The 10,151-nt window shown below is 54.3% G+C and overlaps 1 protein-coding gene across 2 annotated transcripts; it reads right to left on the bottom strand.

Annotated features, from left to right (window-relative positions):
- LOC140690852 (L-amino-acid oxidase-like) lies at nt 1-4,273 on the bottom strand. Of its 2 annotated transcripts, XM_072952951.1 has the most exons (3): nt 3,999-4,273; nt 2,371-2,504; nt 1-1,162 (listed from the first exon to the last, which is right to left on the bottom strand). In XM_072952951.1, exons 2-3 carry the CDS (start codon nt 2,457-2,459, stop codon nt 331-333), a joined length of 921 nt encoding a protein of 306 aa, XP_072809052.1. In that variant the 5' UTR covers nt 2,460-2,504; nt 3,999-4,273; the 3' UTR covers nt 1-330. The 2 variants fall into 2 exon arrangements, with proteins under 2 accessions (XP_072809052.1, XP_072809044.1); XM_072952943.1 differs by lacking the exon at nt 3,999-4,273 and having other exon boundaries at nt 2,371-2,944.
- Between the last annotated feature and the right edge of the window lie 5,878 nt (nt 4,274-10,151).

The following is a 10,151-nucleotide window of genomic DNA, read 5'->3' as shown; positions in this document are numbered from 1 at the left end:
TCAAAGGCCTCCCTAACTCTCAGTCCTCAACTCTAGTAATTATCCAGATGCCACCCAGGATGTAAATAAAACACTTAGTGATGGTCTTAAACTTAATGAATGCTTTACTGTTCAATCACTGTATCCTATGTTGTTGTTGAGACACTGCCAGTGAATCCACGGACATGGGTGGCCAAGTATTAGAGGGACTCTGTCCCTTGGCCTTATGTGACACCTCTTGGTCTGGCTTCTTTGGGAAAAGGTAGAGATAAAGTAAAAGAGCAGATTTGGAGACTTCCTGGTGGACTGTGGTGACCAGAACTGCCCCCATTCCTGGGGCCGTGAGGTTGGCTATAGCTCCATTTTGGAGTGAGTTTCTTTTGGGTTACTTCGGCCCTTTGTCAAAGCCAAGCCCACAGCCTGTTGGATGCTCTGCGCGGCCCTGAGCCCCGATTTGATGGCCGTGTCAATCCAGCCATGGGGCAGGGCTGTGTGCTCACCGGCAAAGTGGACCCGCCCCTCTGGCTTGCAGAGCTCCTGGGCACAGTCCACATACTGGTAGGGAGTGAAGAAGGCGTAGCCGCCCATGGAGTGGGGGTCCTGGCTCCAGTGCTTGATGGCAGAGTAGGGGCACAGGGCCCGCAGCTCCTCTTTGGGGAGGTCATGGACTGCAGCCAGGTCGTCCAGGACGACATCGACTGCCTGGGCGAGGTCCATGGCATCAAAGAAAGAGGAGTCATCGTCCACAGTATAGGAGGCCAGGATGACCCCTGTGCCATTGGGGAAGACATGGCTGGGGTAGAAGATAAAGCGGGAAGGCCGGTCAGTGCTGGACTTGCCCCCAAAGATGCCTTCGCGCTCCCAGAAACGTTGTGTGCAGGCCAGGATCACTTTGGTGGCACTGCTGTAGTGAATGGATCGCAGCGCATCCTCCTTGCCTCGAGAGAGAGGGGGCTGGAAACGGAGGAGCCGGACAGCCTTGGCTGGGATGGCCACAATCACGTAATCAGCAGTCAGACGTGCCCTGGGTCGCAGGGGGTCAGGTGTTCGGTAGGTGATGTGGACTTGGTCTCCGAAGGACTCCACCAGCTCTGCGGGAGAGTGGAGCTGGACTGTCCCAGGCAAGAGGGCAGCATGCAGGGCCTGGGGGAGCTGGTCAAAGCCCCCAGTGATTTCATCTAACCTAAAGGTGAGCAGACAAGGAAGGGAAAAGGAAGCAGGTTGATGGACAAGGCCGTGCAGAGGATGGCAGCTTGGCTGAGCTCTCTAATGGACCCACTCTGGCCTGTGTGCTAGGGAGACAGCCATTGGCAAAAGGAGGACATGCCAGGCAGGGCAGCTTTAACTCCAGGAAACTAGAGATAAGTGCCACTGGGGACTGACAGATGAGAAAAATGCATCCCCTCTGGGCAGGTACAGGCCCTTGCCAGAGCCCCAGGCTTGAAATATGGATCATGCCTGGCTGTCAGTCATAGCCCTCCTGCCTCCTCAAACAGCCACCTCCAGGCAGGACTCTGTGGGGCTGACAAAGAACCAGGGCTCTTAGAAGCTCTCAGTCCCTTCCATAATCCCAGCCTCAAGGCACGCAGCACCATCAAGTTTCCCAATCAGCCTGTCTTAAGACCTTCCTCTTCCTTCCATTCTCCCTTTAAGACAGTCCTTGGCTTGAGTTTTAATGGATGCACCCTGAAAAAATTCTGGGAGGAAGGGAGAAGATGCTGCTGGGAAAAAAAGAAGACTGGATGCGCAAATAACAGAGCCAAGCCCCCTGGGCCACTGAGGGCTTGCAGGGTCTGTTGCCCTCTTGTGAATCTCTGTAGCCTTTTTTTTTTTTTAGTTGGAGTCCTGTCACAGAACCCGAAGGGAGGGTAAATCTCAGTTTATTTTGTCTTTGCAGCCCCAGCCTGTCCTGAGAGCAGCCAGGGGCTTGGTGGCTGGGATCTGGAGTTAGCACCCCTGACACATCGTCCTGGGCTGAAAGACAGTGAGTGCCCCTGGTCATGACCCTCATCTGTGTAATGGGAGAGCAGGTGAGGCCCAGAGCAAAGCAGATCTGTAGCTTCCCGATGGACTGCCTCTTAGCCAGAGGTTCTCAAAGCGGGGCTCCCAGGCAGAAAGAGAAAAAGCTGCAGCGGCCCATGGACCGTGTCAGAGATGCACGTTCTCAGCACCTGGCCCAGATCTACTGAATCAGGGGCTCAAGCTCGGGTCCAGTCATCCAATTTTAACAAGATTGAGACTCACTGGAATTTGGAAACCCCTGCTTTCCCCTCTTCCCCATTTCTTTTGGGATTTTCTACCTGATTTGTTGAATCTTTCTTCCTACCCCTGTCCTGGTTAGAGACTGGCTAACTCACGCCCGTTTCCCCAGTTCCCTGCCACACTTCCCACCGGGGCTCCTGGAAGGAGACAAGGTCACGCAGGGTCTCCCAGAAGGCCAGGTAGTAGCCAGCATCTGTATTCAGCAGGTCCCCGATCATCTGCACGGCCCCGAGGCTCAGGTTTCCCACCTTGATCAGGTATTCCTGCGCAGTGAGAGAAGGCAGGGGAGTTCGACTGTCAGGAGGCCAACGTGACAGAACCTTGCTTTGCAGCCAGAGACAGGGAGGAACAGAATTGGACAGAGTGGAATGGCAGGTGCACATTCAGTCAGGCCCCAGGCTGCCACGTGTCTGCCTGGTGTGCTGGGCTCTGACAGTCTCACAGCACTCTCCTCAGCCCTGGTAACAGGCCACTCCCCCCCACCCCACATGCTGCTCAGTCCTTCACTTGTGTGGTCCTAAGAAGTAGCTTATTATCACTGTTTTACAGATGGGGAAACTGAGGCCCAGTCTTCTTGTCAACCTGCAAGTATGTTGGGCTCAGCCTGATAGGCCTGGGCCTTCACCTGGAGGAATCTGGGTACTGAATATTTTTTCTCATCCTGCCTTCATGCCCCAGCGTCATGCTGTGGTCCTGGCCAGCCTACGAGCAAGTGACCTGGAGGCTCTGCTTCCGGTGAGCCCACTGAGGACTGTGCCCCATGTTCACCCCTGCTCCCTCCTCCCAGGCAAGGCCAGAGCGCACACAACAGAACTGGCTAGAAGGGTTCACCTGTTAGGGTGGCGAACTGTCCAGCTTGCCCAGGGCCAAAGGGTGTCCATAGACGAGTCAGTACCCTTGTCACCAGTGCAGGTGGCACTGGCGGCTGGGCACTCAGGGGCAGGCCTGACAGGGACCACCAGGATGGCAGGGCATGGCTGACCTAGCCTCTACCTTGGCAAAATGCCTCTACCAAACATGCTTGGTGACGCCAGAGGCAAGACAGCAGGGCCCCACCATCCTAGGAAAAGCAAGATCAAAGAGTTCTTGGAGATACAGCGTAAGAACTACTGTGTGACAGCCCAGAGAGGGCGGTAGCTTCCCTCCCTCTGTGAGTGGGGTGCCTGGACGGTGAGACAGCTGAGAGCCGTCCCAAGCTTGCCTTAGTCTCCAAGCCCTGTATCTCTCTCGCCACCTTCCCTCTTTCCCTTCCTCCTCCTCCCTCCCCCAACCTTTGACCTCCAGGAGTTTACATTCTAGCAGGGCATGCAGAGTGTAAACAACTGAACTAGGAGGTGATGAGTGTTGTGGTGGAAACAGCGCAAAGGAAGGAAGAGGGGAGGGTGCTGGGCTAGAAAGGGAGGCACCTTAACTCAAAGGGGTTGGAGAAAGTGAGGGCCAAGCCTTGTGGATGCCTGCCAGAGGAGCCTCCCAGGCAGAGGAGCAGCCGGTGCCAAAGCCTTGGCTGAGTGAGAAACAGCAGGAGGTCGAGGGAGTGGGCGAGGAGGGGCTCCCTCTCCCTCCCAGGCAGTGCTGTGCCCCTGGAGGATGTGGAGCAGCGTGAGTGCGCAGGCGCCCTCTGGCCGTCTGCCCGGGAGGGCGGGGCAGGGGTTCACAGGCTCCCCCTGCCGCTAGCTGGGAAGGGGATGGCTGTGGTTTCCATGGAGCGTGACAGGGTGGGCTGTGGGCAGCAGGAAGAGGGGGGTCCTGGGACTGACCTTGGTGGAGAAGGAGTCATATTTCTCCAGCACCTGGCTGCAGCTCTTGCTTTCCAGCTCCTCCACCACCTGGCATGGGGGAAGGATGGGTACTTGGTGAGAACTAAACACCCCATTCAGGGGCACTGGCCTATCCGGGGTCCAGCACCGCCCCCCAATGCTCCGGGGCTCCCTCACTCGCTTCTACTTGTGTGTGCCTCCCAGGCTGGCTTTACGCGCTCTCCCCTGGCTTCCAGGACGGTGTGCCACAAGTCTGAATGTCCCAAGAGTGGAAACTTAACTACTGGACAGAGGACAGGAGTGTAAAGATAGGGGCCAGAGCTGCCCCCTGTCACCCTGGGAGTTACAGAGGTGGGAGTCTACCTCCTCGTCCAGTGTTGGGGACATTTCTGATGGCCTGTGAGGCCACTGTGAAGGGCTGGAGAGCCTGTCCCCCGGGGCTGCTGCGTGGGGCTGGGTGGGGCCCGGGCTCACCTTCCTCAGTGATTCTTCGAAGAGCTGTTCTGCTGTCTTCCCCTCCTCATCTGCCCTGACTGGGTAGCCCAGCAGGCTGGGGTTGGCCTGCACGTCCCCCGTGCGCCGCCGCACCCCGTTGACCAGCACCCAAGTCTGGTTGTGGGAGGCACGGAACTCATTGAGCTTTAGCCCAAACTTCCTGATGAGCTCACGAGAGAGCCTGTGGGGGTGAATCAGAGAAAGCTCAGCAGGGACAAGGAAGCCGTCAGCCCTCCTGCTCCAGGTGCTCTGCTCTTCACTGCCCACAGACTCACTTCCTCCGAAGACGAAACTACCGCCTTCCCTGTCACTACAGGAGTGGCGACAGGACCATGAAGGGAGGATTTGAGGCTATCATTCTTGTGGTCACAAAGGGGCAAAACCCACAAAGGGACCAGCAGGACCTCCCAGGCAGGGCCACTGCCTTCCTGCTTTTGTGCTTCTGTAAGATGGCTTGCTTCCAGGAAAATGAAACTTACCCCTGAAATTCCACTGCTTCCCAAAAGCCCACTCCTGATTGGTCCATTTTTAACACTGTGTCATTTGCTTATGACACAAACTTAATTGAAACTTAAAACCTATAGAAGCCTGTGTAAACCTACAGACGGGGTCCAGAGCTTAGAGTGTTAACTCCTCTGGGCCCGCCGGCGTAATAAACCTGAGTTCTCCAGCCCTCTGAGTGTCACTTGGTCTCTCGATGAGATTCAGCTTTCTGTAACAGTCACACCACACCAGGCTGGTCCTCTGTTTTGGCCGAGATCTCTCACACTTTGCCCGAGACCTCTGGCCTCAAGGTCCTGGAGGTGTCGTGAAAAGCGCACTGGCAGGGGCCTCAGTGGAGGGCGTGCACAGCCTCCTCAAGCCTCCAGGGAGCGTCCTCCACCACGCTGCGTGCTGCGTGAGGCAGGGCCCCCCTGCAGGATGGCCCTTCATGAGGGATCCTCGTGCCGGTCCCGGGTCCCGGGGCTCCCCCCAGACACCACAGCTCTCTCGGAGGACACTCATTACTCCCATCATTAGGAAAACCAGCAGGCCACTTGTGACTTTTCAAGGTGCTCCCATCAGAATTATCCTTTGGGATCCTCCATGTGGGCTTTTAGGCAGGCGGGGGGGGGTGGGTACCTTTATGCCCAGTAAGTAGATTACAACATTGAGGCTGAGAGAGGTCCTGGGGCAGGCCTGGAACCTCAACATGAGTTGGGGCAGATCCAGTCCTGCTGACTTGCAGGAAAGGACTCCCATGCATTTTTGTCCTTCTTGGTCTCTGCTAATTGTGTGTTCTCACTGTGTGTTCTTAGATTCTGTCTGATGTTCATTAACCACAGGGCCGAACCATCACCAAAGTGTTTGTGTCTCTCCTGCAAGTCAACTTTCCTACAGAGCTCTCCTTTCACCGTGCAGACGGGGCTGACCCAAGGCCATGCTCCCATCCACATACCAAGTCAGTACTTCCCCTGCCCTAACTCAGCCAGGGCCCGGTACCAGGCAACGAGAGATGACCCCTGCAGCCCAGAGCCCACTGTCGTCACTCAGACCAGCCAGTCCTAAGCTGCTTACTCCGTCCTGCCTGGCCTTTCCCTTAGAAACTCCAGTAAAGGCCATGGCCTGTGACTTCGCTTTGCTCCTGTCTTCTACCTCTTGACTATCCCGATGCATCCCCAGGGCCCTGTGTGTTGTGGTGTGTCCTTCTCTCTGGAAATGTAAATAAGAAATTCCCTCAGTGGCGTTAACCTCTCCATGGCTACTCATCACCTCCATGGACTAAAATCCCGAGGGTACCAATGAGACAGCTGCCCACACCCCAGCCTCCCCTCCTCACCCCCACTTCTCCCGACCGTACCTGTGGCTGGCGGGTATCCTCATGGCGCCCAGTTCCACATACCACTGTGCTCCGGGCACTCTGTGGGTCTCTATTCTGCCACCCACACGTCCTGAGGCCTCCAGGACAGTCACCTAGAAAGACAGCTCTGTCTTGATCTCAACACAGCTGGCCACATCCCCTAGCTCCCACAGCCCTCCTGCCTCTTCCCCAGGCCTACCTGCTATCTGGTCATGCCACCCGGTCCTCGTGGCCCTTCTCCCTACACCGAGAGCCCTAGACCCAGCCCCCGTCCCAGTTCTCTGAGGCTGTCCGCTTGCATCTCTCCCAAGGCCCCCCATGCAGGACTCCCCCACACCCCATCACGTACCTGGTGGCCGGCGTCCTGCAGGGTCTTGGCAGCGGTGAGCCCGGCCATGCCTGCTCCAATCACTACTACGTGTTTCCTTTCCGCCGTCTGCCCCAGCCCGTCTTGGGCCAGCCGCACCAGCTCTTCATACTGGGGGTCCTCAAGGCACTTGACAAGCCGGCTGTTGAAGGCCTGGGTACACAGGCTCAGCACAGACAGGAGGGTGAGGGCCAGCCAGCCCGGGCACATGGCTGTGGAGATGGCAGGCAAATGGCTAGGGACCAAGAAGTCCTGCTGTTCTTAGCGCTTGCTCCGAGGAGTGATTATATTGCTTGGCCTGTGACGCAATATGCCAGCACTCCCATACGCTTCCTTCCTTACTGGAGCATGCCTTAGTCACTGGGCGGCCAAGCCACCCCCAGAACCCCAGATGGGCAGCACTGCCCCCTCACAGCCTCCACTCGATGCAGCCCGGACCCCTGCTCACGGTGTCTGCCCTTGGCCAGCTGGACTACCGCCCAGGAGGCCAAGCCCTCGGCCCAATGAGGGACAGGTGAGCGGGACCTGTCTACCACATTGGGTGTCCCATGTCCCCGTTGGGGTTGACAGAATGTTTGTTGCAATGAGAAGCCCTAACTCACTGGCCATGGAAGGATAGGGTGAGGATGGAGCAGGTAAAGGCATCATTAAATAATGTCGGCTGTTTCTGAGATGTGCGTGGCACAGTACCAGCTTCCCGAGCCCAGGACAGAGAGGGCCAGTTCGTTTGCCAGGGATGCTCGAGGCTCACTGAGGTTAAAGAGTCCGCCCCACTGTGAGCCTGCATTTCCACGCCTGCCTGGGACAGGGTTCCGTTCCCTTTGTGTCATCCCTTCCCTCTACGACCCTAGGAAAGGTTCATGTTTGTGATTGTCACTTTCTTATTGCTGTCATTGTTGCCACCACTATCTGTGTTACCGGCTGAACTGTCTCTCCCCACCAAGTCGTGTATTGAAATCTTCACGCCCAAGTGCTCAGAATGTGACTGTAATTTGGAGACAGGGCCTTTCATGAGGTGATGAAGTTAAAATAAGGCTGTTAGTGTGGGCCCTGTGCAGTCTGACTAGTGTCCTTATAAGAAGACATCCTGACACACAGAGACACACCAGGGATGTGTGCACAGAGGAAAGGCCGCATGGGGACACGAGAGAAGGCAGCCATATGAGGCCAAAGACAGAGGCCTTGGGGGAACCAGCCCTGCCGACACCTTGATCTTGGACTTCCAGCCTCCAGAGCTGTGAAAAATTCCCATTGCGTCAGCCACCCAGTCTGCAGTGTCTTGCTGTGGCAGCCTGAGCAGACTGATACACTTTGTCACCACCTTTCCCTCTGCATCTTCCCCTATAATAGGGAGAAGGGAGGGTCTGATTCTGGCTCTCAGGTCAGACTCACCCCCACACACTTGAAAAAAAGTATGCATTCATTTTTAAATTTTTAATTTTTTCCCCTTTTTAAAAATTCTAGTATAGGCAGTGTACAATGTTGTGCCAATTTCTGGTCTACAGCATAGTGTTTTATTTTTCACATGAATCCGCACAAGCAGTGCGTGGACGTGCTCTTGATTCCAGTCTCAGGATTTATGTTTGATTTGGGCCACCCTTGCCCCTGCGTTTATGGCCGTGACGGTTCAGTGGCATTATAGTAAAAGAAAACACAGAGGGCCAAATCGTTCATCCCCCCACTGCCTCACTCTCCCACCCCGTTCCACTCATCACCAACAACAGTTTTCTGTGATGCCTTCTCTTCTTGCACAGAGTGAGAGGCAGTTGCTCAATCTTCTGTCTTCTCTGTTTTGGACCAGAAATCAATTCCTTTTGCACAGAGCCTGGCTCACAGTGGGCACTTGACATTCGTGGAATGCAGGAGTAGAGGAATGGACAGATGGACAGACAAATGGATGAAGAGATGGGTAGATGAATAAATAAATAAATGGATGGGTGGACAGAGGAAAGAAAGGATGCCTGGACAAATGAGTTGGGGCTGCCTACAACGCCTCCCTCCTGCCTCTGCACTGAGCTGCAGACTTCAGGCTTAGTGGCGGTACCCAGCCCGGACTCGGCCCTGCAGTCCGTCTGTCTGAAGGTGGACTCTATCGTCCTGTCTCACCCTTCCTGAAGGCCTCCTACATGTCTCCAGCCTCCCTCTGAGAACCCATGTGTCAGACTCTATAATTTGTTTTTCTACACGTACATACACTTCAGAATTCAGCCTTCCTCCACCCTCTGCCATCCACCTTTCCTTCGAGGAACTAGAGTGGGGTGCATTCCTTCTCTCTTCCTTGAGGTGAGCAAACGAAATCTGACCCATTCTGGAATCATAACTCTGGTCCCTTTTTCTACTCACTCCTTCTGGTATTTATAGTTTAATCACAGAGCTGGAAAACAGTGTTTCAACTTGTAAGGAATTCCAAGCATCTTGCTCAGCCATTAAAGAATCCAGAAGATGCACAGCTAGTCCTTCTAGGAAACACAAGTGCTTGGAGTGGAGGAAATTTGCATAGAGTTACTCATACTTTCCCATCTGCAACCTGACGCTGGAGAGCTGGTCCATTATGGCAGAGAGGGCTCCTTCCCAGCCAGAGCAGAGCACAACAGAACATCCTTGTGCTGAAGGAACTGCCCAGATTACCCAGCAGAGCTTTTGATTTCACCCAGAATAAACCAGATGGGGAAGTCTGTGTCGGCCCTGGTGCCACAGAGATATTCATTATTTGCCAAGCTAGGTTGACACCAGACCTATAGCCCTGGGTCTCTCAAGCTGCCCTTTACCATCCTAAGCTAATCACCCACTGCCTTAAAGATGTGTTGCATCCTGTCGCTGGAGTGGGGACACCACTGAGCAGCCCAGATGCCTGCCCTGAGAGCCAGTTTCTAGGTCTGTCTTGTCCGCCCCAGTTATGCCCACACCTGGCAGCTCCATTGTGACTATCTGCTGGGTGAATGAATAAATGTAAATGAGCTGCATGTATCTTTTTGAGTTCGAGTTTCCTCCAGATAAACGCCAAGAAGAAGGATTGCTGGGTCATGTGGTAAGTCTTTAGTTTCTTGAGGAATCTCCATACTGTTTTCCATAAAGCCAAGACATGGGAACAGCCTAAATGTCCATCAACGAATGACTGGACAAAGAAGATGTGGTATATATACAATGGAATACTACTCAGCCATAAAAAATAATAAAATAAAGCCATTTGCAGCAACATGGATGGATCTGGAGATTGTCATTCTAAGTGAAGTAAGCCAGAAAGAGAAAGAAATGCCATATGATATCACTTATATGTGGAATCTAAAAAAAGAAAAAAAAAGACACTAACTTCTGAACTTATCTACAAAACAGAAACAGAGTCATAGGCATGGTAAACAAACTTATGGTCACTGAGGGGAAAGGCGGTGGGAAGGGATAAATTGGGAGTTTGAGATTTGCAGATACTAGCTACCATACATAAAATAGACTA

The sequence above is a fragment of the Vicugna pacos genome, chromosome 3 (assembly GCF_048564905.1).
Source record: "Vicugna pacos chromosome 3, VicPac4, whole genome shotgun sequence".
Lineage (NCBI taxonomy): Eukaryota > Metazoa > Chordata > Mammalia > Artiodactyla > Camelidae > Vicugna > Vicugna pacos.
The sequence above is the reverse complement of the archived record's forward strand: the minus strand, read 5'-3'. Positions and strand labels throughout refer to the sequence as shown.

Bases quoted from the DNA above. Each gene is read 5' to 3' on its own strand.
- LOC140690852 (XM_072952943.1), bottom strand. From the start codon at position 2,624: ATGTGCACCTGCCATTCCACTCTGTCCAATTCTGTTCCTCCCTGTCTC. The intron at 1,163-2,370 runs GTGGGAAGTGTG...GCTCACCTTTAG, and splicing joins GTCTCCTTCCAGGAGCCCCG to GTTAGATGAAATCACTGGGG.